Below are 15,273 nucleotides of genomic sequence, written 5' to 3'. Positions count from 1 at the left end.
ATAATTGCTTTTCTACAAAACAAAGAAAACAAAAACTGGCTAAAATGAACAATTCCCATATTCAGTATTATAAGCCTGACAAAAACCAACACAGCTGTGATTAGCATTGCTTCTTCAGAGAAGCCTGGTACAGCACAGCAGCAGCTTTTTTGAGGTATACAATTCTATAAAGGATTCAGAAGAAAATAGCTTTTATGAAAGAGAATAATATTCCTTTCTTCACCTTTTTAAATTCAGAATAGGTTATGACAGAAATAATAACACAGGCCAGAAGCTTTACCTAGAGGATTGATAGCCGGCCTGTATAATAAGCTGTGGCAACTTCTCCTGTTCAGTCATTAATCTCTACAGAATGCCATGAGCATACTTTAATTGCTTAATTATGATATAATATGATGGCCATATGTAATTATTCTCCAGCCATAGCAATGTGCATCTAGGGTGGAAAGAATGTGCACAAAGCCTAAAGCACCACTTAAATCTCCCTAAATACCAGCAGCATGGGCAAATTTCATCTGTGATTTGCAATGTTTTAACCCTGTGTGAGGTGTTGCAGAAGATAGAGACTTTCTCTTCTGTATTTTCACATATATAGAACGGCTCAAGCTTTAGCATTGGAAAGATGATATGAAAACTTAAAAAAAAAAAAGACAAATTACATTTGCCGTAGGATATTCTGAGTTATATCCCAGTACAACCGCATGCAAACCAACTGGACAATGTAAGTGTGTCTCAGCACAGTTACAAAAAAATTCCAAACCCAAGCCAAAAAAAAAACAACCAAAAAACCCCCAAACCCACCAAACCCTGAAACTTTAGTAGTGACAAATGGCATAAAAGGAATTTGGCTGAAGTGCTTAAAATCTGGCCTTTTGACTAGTCTGTGCTGACCCCTCTTATCTATACTATCTTTAACAAGACTGCTCAAGTGTGCATTGCTGTTAACAACCTCATCATCCTCCCTTAATGACTTCACAGGTTATCACCAGAAATAAGAGAAAAAGAGTTGGTCTGTATGGACATGTAACAGTTTTGCAGAAGATTACCTACTTCTTGCATAACACAGTCCATTTTTTGACTTAACATGAAAATTTTAGTAGAGGATTTTATGTACCATCTTTGGAAACCAAAGATTTGATTTTGAAACAGGCTCTAACAGGACTGAAAAAGAGTTCTGAGTGCTCAGCGCCTCTGACAAGACGACCTTACGTATTCTGGTCCCTCTGGCTTTTGCCAGTTTTGTAATACCAGGCATATTTTAAGATTTGCATTACTCTACATGCTGAATCTGGACAAATTCTGTCCAAGAAAAACAAAGTATGTTCCTGAGTCTAAAAAGTGTAAAACAAAACCTGAAAACAATTTTTAAATAGCTACTTACAAAGGAAAAAAATATTTTTATCAACTATTCTCCTGTGAGGTACTGAGTGAATGACAAAGACTAATGGCAAAGATATTAAAGCAATTCAACCACACTAAAGAAATCTGAGAGCACCCTGATAATTTCTGATTACGGGATGCAATCATTACAATCATTCATGCTTTGTATGGAATTCTTTTTTCTAAAGGAGCTTGCCAGAAATAGTTTCTTAGAGTAAGAGTGAATAGAATTAAAAGCTTCGCTGTTTCACAAGTTAATAAATGGTAATTTTGGATGCTTTTCAAATATTTAAAATGCCAAAACATCAAGTTTCTATTTCTGGCTTGTAGCTAGTTGGAAAGAAAATATGACAGTATTTTATACACACTTGCTTTGCCATAACATAGTTCTGTTTTATTTCACTTCCTTTTTTTTAAAATAGTGACAATCACAGTGATATTCTTATGGACTTTGAAAAATGAACTGAGGTGAACTAACAAAAGTAAATAAAGAAGCTACTTTCATATCCTGTTTTGTAAGTTTGGAAACAGATACAGGTGTTTGCAGTCATGACAGTTAAATGTGATGAGATTACCTACGTGTCCTTCCGATTAATAACTAACACGAATCTGCTTCGTATTCCATTCGCAATACATCAGTCCTCAGTGGATAATCTTCAGCTTGTCATGTCACTCGGCATCTTCATTACTCTTGTCTGTGAAACTGGGAATGGCCAGTGTTCAGCCCCGTGCCCAGTTACGTTGCATCAACTGAGCTCTGCAAACCGTCCGGCACTTAGAGCAAAAATGCCAAATTCAAACTTTTTACTGGTTTTCTGAATGGGATAAACTTTATGCCTCACCTTCTGTAATTTTCATTCTAAACTGAAGACATTGACTAACCATAAATTTACCCGAGGAACATGTTGGCTTTCAGTGAAAATTGCTTACTATATGAAAAGACGTGAACGCAGCAGCAAGGCAGGTAGTGGTTTCTGTTGACCGTTCAGTGGTCTGCAGTGTAACGTGTATTAGCGTCTTGGGTGATGTTGTACCTGCTCGGCCAGTTTGTTATAAATGCATCCAAGTCTGCATAAGCAGTCTTCTAAACTAGAGTTAGGTTTGAAAAGCCATTTAAGGTTCAAAGTGAGATACTGAAGCCTTCCCCAAACATACGTATGCTATCACAAAATCAACATTATCCACTAGTTTGGACATTTTTATGCAAAATGTGACACCGATTTCTAGATTTGCCTAGCTTAAAAATTAAAGCTTAAAGATGACTAAAGCTGCAAAATACATTCTGTACTTTTTTTAGGGTGGGCGGTTTCATTTGAACATAAGTGAAAAAAAAAAAAAAATTATTTAACTCTGCCCCAAAGTCAGCTTTTGTAGCAAATTCATTAATGATGTTTGAAAAGTACATCTTCCTCTTCCCCACCAATACCTTCCTGAAACCTCCTTCGATTAATATTTAAGAAGTCTGTCAGCCTCCAAGAACAATGGTTTCTAGCTTCTTCAGGAATACGTTTTAAAAGATTTGTATTATGTCTATTAACGATATCCCTCATTACAAGGCCTCAACTCTAAAAGCTATGCTAAAGAGAGGGCAAAAGCCTTTCCAAAGGCTACACAAGCTCATGGCAGTCACTAATGATGATCATTCATAGCCTCTATTGTATTCCTTTATGCAGAGAATTTATATATAAAGACTGCAAGCTGAAGTGCTTAATCCAGTTATGATATTATTTGGAGTTTCAGTATTTCTTTGGTTTTCTATTTTTTTAATTCACCTACCTCTACACTTATTGAGAAATATAAATCTAGCCTATTAACATTCAGGTGCAAGTTAAACATGTTTGCTGTTCACTTAGTAAAAACCTAAAATAACATTGCAACTCTATTTGTCCTTAATATAATTCTAAAAGCCTATGAACAACAACAACAACAACAACAACAACAACAACAACAACAACAACAAAAGCCAGATTTGCCAAAATAATTTAGCTACACATATACAGCTGTCCTTTTGTGTCTTACAGCTTTATGGCATGTTGGTGATGGACACTGGGGAAAAAAAATCTTCAGGCAAGTTACGAGGCAGTATTACATACAGCAACAGTAAACGACCTACCTAATAACAGCATTTGTGGAAGCATCAGCATCTGAGGAGTTTACGAGCAAAATATCTGTCCCCGTAGGAGCATCCTCTGGAACAGTGGCAGAATACATGTTAAAGGCGAATGTGGGGACATTGTCATTGACATCATCCACTGTGACAGCAATGGTTCCAGTGCCAGTGAGGGCAGGAGATCCTGCGGGAAAGCGGGATACAAAATGCTAGAGGTTACAAATACCACCACACTAATCCGAGGTCTGCCATCCCGGATTTAAAGCCTAGCGCTTGAGCATGTCACAGGTCACAGAGCAAGAAAGCCAATTCAATGTACAGGACAGGGTCAGATTTCTTTCAAAGGCATCTTGACATAAGATACAAGTTGTGAAAGAAGAAAAAAAAAAAAGTAGTTGTTATTTTTCTTGCTCCGTCTAATTCCAGAAATATTTTGTAATACAAGCTCAGTGGAAAAAGATGGTCTTGGAACCGCTCAGAAGCCTTCCTGTAACAATTAGGACCAATTTGAACATGTGGTTGACTTTCCTATTTCTCTAAGAGAAGACGTTCAAAGGTGGCACACTGACAGCCATGAAGACTCCAGCCCTCAATTTATTTATCCGCAGAACAAATAGAGCGGAAACAGTGGCAAACCCCAGCTTTCCGCGTGGCTTTTCCACTGCCGGTTGCACCGCTGACCTGGGGAGACCTTCTCTGAGCGGGTGGGAAGGTTGCACAGTCTCCAGCCCTGTTCAGACTCGATTCCTCCGTAGAAGCAACCATCTATAGCAGCAAATAATGCTCACTCGGATGGGATATTGGCTTACGGGAAATTGGACTGAACTTATTTGACGTACGGCTTTCATCCTCCTTGTTATTCGAACACTTAACTCCAATGAGCAGAAATGAGTGAGAAATAGCATGTTTATTCATGTGCAATCTCTCAGTATTTATTCTCTTAAGCTTTTCCTTTGTCAAATCTAAAAATAGATAATTAAGAGTTTTACAAGTTCATGTTAGTTTTGCCAGTCTATCACACTTATTTTCAGTCAAGAATCAGCAAGACATCTCCTGCTAACCAAATTCTTCACTGAGGGTCCCTGGAAAAAAATGGGATCATTACCTTCTTTGAATACATAACAAAAAGGAGGAGGAGAGAGTGATAGTGGAGCATAAAACCCATGAGTTATGGCCCCTTTTACTCAAAAGACACATGATGACCGTGCCTGTTTTACCCAAGGTTGTGTCACTTTCCCTTTCAATCTCGAACAGATAGAACAATTCAACATTTGCTGGACTAGGAAAAAAGCAACGATAATGAAATGCTTTGGGCCACAGGCTGGTTCAAGTCCTTGCTGCAAGGTAGGCATATTACATGGAGCTGTCATTTGATGAAACACAGGCAGCCCCCGCGTGACCGCCCTAGTCCTTCCAACGCAGTAGATGATTAGGTCGCTGCTACCTGAGGCTATTGCTGGACCTCAACTTTAAGGCTGGGAAGGAAGCAGGCTCTGCTCTTGGGTCTCATGTGGTCCTGGCAAGGGCTCCAGACATCAAGCTCTTGTATAAAAGAAGAAATAATGACCCATTTTCCCACATGTTAACCCTTGCAGGTTGAAGAAGTACCACGCTACATCGCGGGAAGAAGCTGGGAGCAACTTCTGCACAGGAAGGAGATTTTTCACCATGAAATACTTCAGAGTAACTCGGCTTAATGCACAAACGGACTGAACGAAAGAGCTTCCAATTGAAAGGTGCTATAAATCTCGGCAGGCTGACTTTGAAGCCTGACGATCGGACGGGATGGGTCACGACGGCGAGGAAAGAACGTGCAAGCCAAAGAATATAGGTTTCACGCCACGGCCGCGCACAATGGAGGCCTTTCTCTGCTCTAGTCTGAGGTAATTCATTTTGCCAATTAATATACTTTCAGTCAGGAAGGTTACATTAAGGCAATAAGTCTGACTCATTTTTTACCCTTTCCCCGCACCTCCCTGCCCCGATTTTGTCATTTAGCCAAACACATATAGATAGAAAAGACTGCAAAAGCATTCTTGATTGCTGAAATATTGCCTGTGGAGCGTTTATTATTACTGCATTAAATGAAACAGAGTCATCGGCAGTGTTTGCTGCATGTGCCATCAAGCTCTGGCCTTCCAAACACATTTAATTGACATTCATCTTGCAGCTAATGAAAAGAAAAGTTGAAAGTTGTGAAGTTTCACAGGTGATTAAACAATTTATACATAATTCAGAAATTAATCTTGTGTAAGTCACATTCAAAGAGCATCAGTAGTAACACAATTCAGTCTGGAAAAGAAAGCTAACTCACAGCTAAAACCTGAAACTCATTGTTTTAAACGTATTTGCTAACACAAAGAGCCGAGGGTGGAAAATTCACGCTGTCAGTTTATTCACAGAAATGAACTGCAGCAGCAGCGCCTTTAGAGGTAAACCAAAGCTGGGCTGATGGAATTAGCTTCAGCGCAGCTCTGCAGGCTGGCCCCATCCCGGCTGGGAGCACTGAGCTCGGGCTCGGTGCCGCGCTAGCTACGCTCACAGGACTGGCGAAGAGAGGAGAATGGGAAGGATGCGTTCACGGCTGCTGGCAAAGTGGACATACGCTAACAGCAAAACGCTGCAATGGGTTGTTTGTTTCTCCTGCATGGCTATTACATCTTTGGTCACGTAATGGAAATGACCAAAAGGGGTGCTAGATGTAGTAGCTGCTTATGGGCTATGCATATTCTCCTGCTCAGGATTACACCGATAGCAGCAGCTTTTGACTCAGCCATTTGACTCCAACCAGCCCTGGCCCCCTTTCCTCTCTGAGGAATCTGAATTTGCAGGGTACTGAACGCACGCTCCAAGAGTCAAATCCCAGCCCTCGCCTCAGCCTCTTATACGTTCGGTGCCGTTATTCTCCCATTCCACTTCCCCACTGGTTGCGTCTACAAGGCACTGTACAGAGCAGTATGGACATATTTATTAGCCTCAGAGAAGTGAATATACCAGCCAAGGTTGAGCACCATACTAATAAAATTAACTGGGGTAATGTAAGTAACCCAGACCTCATTCAGCGCTAGCTTGTGGCTGCGTTGTGCTCGCAGAAACGTCCCAGAAGTCCAATATTAATTCAGCTGTTTGTAACATCCCAAGTCACTGCTCTTCAGTTCAAAACCCAAAATCTTTCTCATTTTACTTAGATGGAAAAACTCACATATTTACATTGGTTTCCTGTCTATGTAGTTATCCAAATAGGTTTTTTTCCTCTAAGTAAAACATCACGTCCACAAATATACTCCTTTATTCTATTACACTGAAAGATAAAGTTGCAATTTCACAGAGAGTCCTCAAAGCTTTTATTCACTTGAAATTAAATGACTAGCTCACATTTCTGCAGTTACTGAGAAATATAAGAAGAGGAAATTACAAATGAAGTAATTTTCTGTGGAAAAGAAATAGCTCGGGGCCAAATTCTACCGTCCTCAGTGAACTTTCAGTGAAAGTTGTGCTTGCATAAGGACCACAGAATTTGGCCCCTGGTAATAAGTAGGTTTCATAAAATGTACATGTCATATTTGTGGTGAGAGAAGTAGTTTCCATGGCCAGGCTGAGTTCCCAGATTTCTTAAGTTTTGCTTCGATAGCAAATCTTCCCCAAGTCAATTATTCTTATTATGCTAGAGCATCATTCCTTTTTTCTTCAAACTGCACTTAATATTTTGCATAAATACCTGTAGTAAATTTTGTGTAAATTCTGTAATATTAGCCAAACACTCAAGATGTCCCCAAACTGTTTTTAATAAACCAGACATGTTACAACCTATATAAAATTGCTGTACACAGCCACACAACCCTCTGAGTACTCCTACGAACAGCCCTGAGGTCTAGAGCCACAAAGAAATGTACACTTTTCCCTTAGTGAACTTGCACTAAAATTTCTACCAATTTTTCGTAATAGTCTGAACTATTTCTTTGTCAGACACCTCTTATTTAGAGCATTTCTCTAGCGCTGTACTACTACTAGGTTTTTTTTCAAATCCCAGAATACCATGTCTACGGAAGCTTAGGATATCCATGTTGAAAAAAAGTTTTCTAGAAAGGCGGAGGAATGAAAGACCCATCAAATGATTAATAACTGGAGAACATAAAGTTAACTATGCGACTAAATGGTAGAGATGAGATTGACTGTTCAGTGAATATCAAATCTTTAAAAGACGATGATGTTAATATATTACTATTATTATTTTGAATTTCCCTTCTCTGTGTGCTGTGGTCTGTTTCTATGAACCGAACAGTTTATTTTCTAGGTGACAGCTGTACATATACATTAAGCAGACAGCCCCACAAACGTCCACACATCATTGTTGAAATAAAGATTAACCTGGGATAGTGTCAAAATAGTAACGCTGAGTTCAGGAAGAAAATTGCTTCCCACGGATGTTCTTCCAAAAATTTAAGCTTTTTGCTTACATCTGCAAGTAAACATGTGTCTGGGGACGAAGAGAAGGAGCAGACCTTGGGAGCCTGCTCCTAGGAGGCCCGCGATGAAGGACGATTTACAAGGGGAGGTTATAAGAGGCCACCTCGGGTTTGGCCAGTGCTGGGCTGTGGCTCCCCTCTCTCCATGGGACATTTGGGGAGGTGACATGAAGAAATAGCCGTGGGGACTGTGGGGTGGGCAGGCGGCAGCACGAGGGCAGGACCCCTCTTCTCCCAGCAAGGCGGGACTGGCAAAGACCTACAAGCTGGTCTTCCACCCCATTCACCAACGCTTTTTTGCGGTTGATCGCCACAAAAATATGATGATATTGGAAACGTGTCAGCTTAGAAGTTATAATGAGCCCTCTCAACTTTTTCCTCCCCCCATCCAGGAGAAGAGGGATGAAAAATACTGGCTACGTGCAGCAACGCAAGTAGAAGGAAGGAAACTAAATGCAGGAAGGCGGCAGTGGGGAGAAATACTATTTAACCTGATGATTTCTACTTCCCAAATGCAGGATAACCAGCAAAGAGAGGAAAATATGCGTTTCTGACACATCTAACTTATCATAAGTCACTCATTCCCCTAATTTGCACTAATGCTTACGAGCCACGAAGTTGTCCACAAGGGATGAACCTAAAGACCGCTTTCACTTTCGCCTTGGCCTACCCATGCAGCCTTAGAAGAAGGGAATGCCGCCTGCTATCTTCATCCACCCTTGTCCTGGGGAATGGGTAAGGTAAGCTGTGTCGGCTCCCTGTAATCCCCAAACACGTGGCACCATCTATTCCAGTGTATGTTCAGCTCTCCACACCATAGCCGGACATGAGGACGAGTGGGGAATGATCAGAGTACTTAGTGGACTGGAGTAGTAAAAGAAAACAATTGAAGGAAACTTGCAAAGCCATTTACGTTTGTCAAGAAAGCTCAGGAAAAGATGATGCTATTGGAAATTATCTCAGCTGTGTGGTACCGTATGGCTCACAGTAAAAATTAGAAATAGGAGAATGTGTTCAGCATGTTATCCACGTATTGTTTGAAGCTTTAATGGCTTCTGGGTCCTGTCTGTGCCATGGTTAGCACAGCAGATAGCAAAAGTATCATTCCTTTTAGAAACCAGGAACTCAAAGTTTTTGCCAGCATTAAAATGCCAAAATTAAGTGCTAGAAAACTAACAATAAACTTAAGCAAAAAACCCTACAGATACATTTCACTAAAATGAAAAAAAGGGATTAAACTTAAATAAAATGAATCTAAATGACTAATCAAAACTCATACTGCAGGCAGTTTACCATGTTTTGTGGTAAATTAAACACATCATTATCCTGAAAATTGGAAAGCGATTTAACAGAAATGGAATTTTTGCTTCACTGAAATGTGTTGCTTTGCAACAAAGCGGATTTCACTTCTCCAGTCAAACACTCAGTGAATGAGTCCCAGGACTAGAAGTTGTATGTGTTATTACAGAGCATTAACTTTTTCACTCAAGTAAACAAGGCCTTTCTCACAATAAAGCATCCAATCTTTCTAAATGCATTTAAATGCAGACAGAGTGTGCTGAGCCTCACACAACTGGTGAGTTTTAAAATAAATATGGAGCTAGAATAAGTTAAAATGCAACTAGCTTACATTACGCTTTGGATTTCTAGTGCACGCGAAGCTTGACTTGAAACGTGGATGACCTTAGATTAAGTTATTTACCAGGAACACAAAAGAAAGTGCGTATGCGAAATGAGAAAAATAAGTAGTTCTTTTTACAAGACTGCATCAAAAATATTCATCCTGGTTGGATATGTTGACTGTGTTTTGTTTTCCTCTTACTCAATTTTTCACTACAGGCTTCCATACTAAATCTTAAAAAACTGGTGAACTTAGTATATTTTGAGACAAAAGCTGAAATAAGTAGTTAATACACAGAATTAATAAAAAGCTTAGAAGCTAGCCCTGCTCGCATTCAGCTCTGCGGGTGACTGGTGAATGAGACCATACAGGAACCCAGATTTTACAAACTTCTCAGTGTGTCAAATCTTGAGTTTTTCTCATAGTTAGGTATGAAGTAGTAGTTGTTCCCAAAGCTGATTTAACAGAACTTGTACTTCAGAAAACAAGGGAACTGTTGGGATAGAGCTGTACTTGTGCAAGGATTATCTGACAAGAAAAAAGAAGATTTTTCTGTACTGCATCAGATAATAGAAACCTCAATATCCTCCTTCATCTACCAGCCTAAAGAAGCTGGGAGCAAATAGACCTAAATTTGGGAACATAAGCCATCGGAAGTAAAAAAAATTCACTAGACAAGAGTCCAACCTTGTTCAAGCAATGACACGTCCAGCCACGCTTAAGCTGATTCACGTGCACACACACACATATTCACACATTTTGACGGTGCAAAAGAAATCCTTGTCCCAAATAGGAATGCAAGACAGGATCTCTCATCTGGTTTTATCCACATGATTTTTAAATTTGAATAGTTTCCCATCAAAATTCCTGACTGACTGCATCCTTTGAATTCACTAATCTTTGCAGTTTCACAACAGGGGCAACATTGCATTGCAATAATTTAATATGCTGTTGAAAGGGTGGGACTTGTATGCACATACAGAGACTATTTTAAGCCCTCTGGTGTATATACATTTCCTTATCACTGTTCTTTTCCTCTGATCTGCTCATCAGAACAAGTTACCTGCAGCTGTTTACTCTGAGAGGAAAAAAAGCTGTTGCACTATTACAGAGCTGGACCTACTGCAACACAGATACAGACCGAGAAAAAACCACATGCAATAAAGCAAAAGAATAGTATTTATTTAGCACAACTTCAAGGTGTTCCAGGTAACAATCTCGTTCTACACATACACACACACATCATAAACTTATCGCTTACACATCTGAAAAAATGGTAGATAATACATTCCTCCAGTTTCCCCATTGCTGCTTTTGTTTAGCAAATTTCAAAACGTACGAAGGAAAGGCTGAAAGCATCCTGCTCCACCGCCCACAGCGTAAGCTGGATACGGGGTTGCTGACATAAGCAGATGCCAGTTAGCGACTCGTGGCTGTCAGGTTTCGTTCTCCTTCCCCGAAAGGCACAAGCATTAATCCCATGTGCCATAAACCCCTTGATATACACTTGTAAGCTATTAACATCAAAGGTACAGGTCATTGGAGATGGTGCTCAGAAAAGGCACATGCAGGTGTTGCACGTTCTTAGCCAGAACTGCATATATTTCCAGAGCAAGAAGTTGCCTTCTTCCAAATACGTTTCAAAAAATGAATCTTTAAGGAAAATTTTTCACAGCTGGATATAATGCTCATAACAAAACCTGGCACATGACTGGTTGTAAGGGGGCATCTCCCCATGCCCGTCCCGCAGGTGGTTCTAGGAGGGTAGGCATGACCATGTGCACCGCCAACGCCTCCGGTGACCAAAGTAAAGATTTAAAGAAAGTGGAACTGCAGCTTAAAAGAAAGGCAGAGACATTTAAAAAAATATTTTCTTAAAACCACCAAATTACTTCTCCTTGTTATAAGTTACTGCTGTAAACAGAAAAAATAGAGAAGCTGGCTCCTGCAGGGACTGCTGACTAAGGCAATTTTTGACTGCTTGTGACTCCTGAATATCCCACAGCGAAATTCCTGTAATGCATGATTTTGAATTATGCTTTAAAAACACCCTGTATAAATAGTGAAGATTAACCAGCAGGATAAGTGTTCAGGCCATATGTGCATGTCTTACTTGTTTTATCCTTGCAATTAAGGCTTCCTGAAATTGTAGCTTTGTATTTGAAGAATGAGCTAGCAGGTCAATTTATAAGGTGTAACGTTTAATTTAAAAAATGGTTTAAGATCACCATGACTAGAAAAATCTTAGTTATTTCTCAAAGGCTGAGAAATTGCATAGCATAATAACTATTCTAGTTATCTTATTCTTCTGCAAAACAGATTACATTCAGCAAACTCATTAACACATCTGAAGTAGAATTTCATTTAAAAGTGATGTAAGCAGGACAATAATTTTAAATTAATTTTCATTTAAAACTTCCAAACTAATCGTAGCAAGATGGATGAATGAAGAGATAAGAGAGAAAGTGTAACAGCCTGAAAATTTACAAACTGACAATTCTTTCTTTCCTGAAATTTTCGATCATCTACTAAATCCCACATATTAAGCATCATATTCTAGCTTGTTTTCCAGTTTAAATAAATCTACCTGAAACTTTTTCAAAGTGATATACACACTTTTTTTCACCTCAAACTAGCACCAAGAAGTTAAGAAATAATAGTAAAGCAAAAAAAAAAAAAAAAAAAAGAAGCCAGGACAACAGTGAAGACAGCTTAAAGATCTGACAGTCATGTTTGCATTCACTTGGATCAATACTGCACAATGTTTTTCTGTACCATGGCAAAATTCAATGAAAATTGAATTGCTCTGGCATATTTCATATGTTCAGTTCTCACTTTTTCATCACTCCTTCTCTATATGTTCTCAGTAAACTCTTTACAGGTAACAGTGCCTAACTGACTCGCCAATATACATTCAATAAAGCTGTACTTTAGCAGTGGTAGGGCTGAGAGGAGCGGTAGATCTTAAGACCATGCATGTGAGATGAGACTGAGGATCAGGACGATAACTGGCTCATTTAATGAATTTCACACTAATTTGAGCAGGCCCCTAAAGTGCATCCCATTCATATTTGCTTCGTATCACGGTAAGTGCCCATGAGTCTTTTGTGAACATGGGGGTGACATTCCAGAAATTAATGCAAGATATAATCACAAAACTTGAGAAAACAATGGTATTTCAACCAAAGCAAGAAAGTACTTTTTCCCAACTATGCACTGGAAATTTCCATCCCAACGTGGATGGAAATAAAGGAGAAAAAAATATCCCTACCAAGCAGATAAGCTACTTGAAAAAGAGTGGTAAGAACTTCTTTGAACTATGTCTTCCATACAGTACAGTACATAGTACAGTTGATCTCAGCTTACCACAGATCAACACTTTTAGCATTTATGACTGAGAATATTTCAAATTTTAATCAGATAAATCTGTAATCCTGCATTGAAGATGGCGTTAATTGCTTTTTATTAGATTAACTTTTTAAGAAAGAGCAGAAGTCTGCTTTGACAGTTCATGGCACACGCACCCCTGGCAAAGCTGGTAGTTGTAGCTCTTTATCTCTATTTTTTTCCTTTGTTATTTTTACAAGGTTGTTGTAAGAAACTCTGGATGATGAGAAACAACACTGAATTACTGGATATTCCTGTTTACCTCATTAGTGATGAGGTAACCTGATAGAGTAAGAAAGGCCATCACCTACACTCAGTCTTTTTAGGCGGCATAAAATTATGTTCCTTGAAAGAAAGAACAACAATTCGCACCAACATTTATGACTAACCAAAAATTCTTAATAAATAATGATGTTTCTACCAACAGTCTGGATTTCTTTTACTTATGAGGGATGCAAAGAGGCAAAAGATTTAGTTATCTAATAAAACTCGATATTTTCAACTATAATTCCAAGAATGTCTATAGAGAAATACTTTTGGCTGTGTTAGTACATCTTATCTTATGCTTTCCTAGACTCTGGACGAGAAGTACATTATCCTCATTAGGATTCTCTTTGTCTATTTTAAAAAAAAAACCAAAACAAAACAACAAAACAATTATGGGATTTGCATCCTCTTGAGGTAGAACCTATGGAGTTCTTCTCAACTCCACTTGGACCTGAGTAACATTACTATATTTTTGTGCAGATAGACTGCAGGTTTTTATATTGCAAAGCACAAACATGCACACACTGTGCTTGATGCCCCCTCCCACGTAAGTTCTGCAATAGCTGGCTCTCTTCCAACACCCCGATTTCTGAACCTTCTTGCCTCTGTCTCTGTCAATGCAAAATCCCTGAAAGCCTGTTTCTAAGGAATAATACTTATAAAGGCTATAGTTTAGTAATTGGTCGATTTTATATATACATTAATAAGAGCAAATTAGAAGATCTTACATTATTTAGAATAATTTCCCTTCTTTTTCTTTTGTTGAATGCAGTGAAATGGAGAACAGCTTACCCAACAAAATTCAGCTAGAAGCAGTTTATCCCATCCTAAATAAGTCTGTCAATTACTCACTGGATTCTCCATGATCCCAACAGAGAGCAGAGAGGGAATTACACACGCAAGAAATGTTTGAATAGAGAGGTATGCACTTAAATTGAGGACTTTTAGAAAAGTCCACAAGTACGTCTGAACTATAGAGAACAAACATGTTTAACATGGATTTCTAACCCCTTGCCTTGTGCAAATAAAATCCACCATCACCATTGAGCTGCTTTCAAAACTGAAGTTCTGTCCACAATTTTAACCTGAGTGAAAAACTTTCATTTTTTCCACAGATATTTCAGCTTGCACTGGCCAGCCTGAGCCCTTTGCCAACCTGAATATACGTCTCTCCCATAACTGCACCCCAGAGAACACAGACACTTGGATTTAGCCCAGAGGCTCTCGCTGAACTATTCTGAAAATAGTGATCTAATAATGAAGGTTTAACTCCAAATAGAAGACTAAATCCCTCAAATAGTATTCTGGGGCTGGATTGCGCATCTTGCGGGGCGGTCCTCTGAAGGGATGGGCTAAAGCCCTCATCTCCTTTGGGGCGTAAACGTGTCACATTGTATAGACATCGATACGCTCTCTTCCTTGACAATTACTCTCTAGGGGACATTGGATTGACTTTGCCGTAAACCTGCTTCCTAAATAGCTTTTTGAGCTTTCGTCTTCTAGGGAAAAATTAAAAAGTGCTAACAGTTTCTAGGCTCTGTGAAAGGGTAAGGTCCTGCTATTAGCTTCCCACAACTACAAAAAGCCACTCTCAATTCTCTTCTCTCCTGATTTTAGATGACGGTAGGACAAAATGAACACTATGAACTCACCGATGAGTCTGTCGCCATTTCAGTTCTCCCACTGTGTAATTTAAAAACAAATTAAAAAAATCATGCAAAACTACTAAAATGATAGTTCTAGTACCAGTATTAGAAGAGCAAAGATAATAAAACTAGTAAAATAGTAAACCAGTAAAACTAGACTTAAGTAGACAGCATTGACATGAGGAAGAGCTTCCATAAGGGCAAGGAAATAAATGGAGCTGGGACAGAAACCAATATTCATTTTGAAACAGCTGTGGCATAAAAGAAGACCATAGAAGAGAGCAATCATTATGTAAACTGCTAAGCACCAAGGTAAGCATACGTCGGCTTCATTTAGCTCACCGAAGCCTGAAGCGATGTGTATATTTAGACATAGCACAGAAAGCATGGAAAACA

At 39.1% G+C, this 15,273-nt stretch overlaps 1 protein-coding gene across 1 annotated transcript in view; it reads right to left on the bottom strand.

Annotated features, from left to right (window-relative positions):
* The window catches only part of FAT4 (FAT atypical cadherin 4), a 150,151-nt gene that overhangs the window by 38,009 nt on the left and 96,869 nt on the right, over nucleotides 1-15,273 (bottom strand). The window contains exon 7 of the mRNA XM_052814907.1: nucleotides 3,494-3,674. Coding sequence (XP_052670867.1) covers nucleotides 3,494-3,674 — 181 coding nt within the window. The remainder of the gene's footprint in view (nucleotides 1-3,493; nucleotides 3,675-15,273) is intronic.

This window comes from Harpia harpyja, chromosome 2, assembly GCF_026419915.1.
Source record: "Harpia harpyja isolate bHarHar1 chromosome 2, bHarHar1 primary haplotype, whole genome shotgun sequence".
NCBI lineage: Eukaryota > Metazoa > Chordata > Aves > Accipitriformes > Accipitridae > Harpia > Harpia harpyja.
Note: the sequence above shows the minus strand (reverse complement) of the source record. Positions and strands in the feature narration are given on the sequence as shown.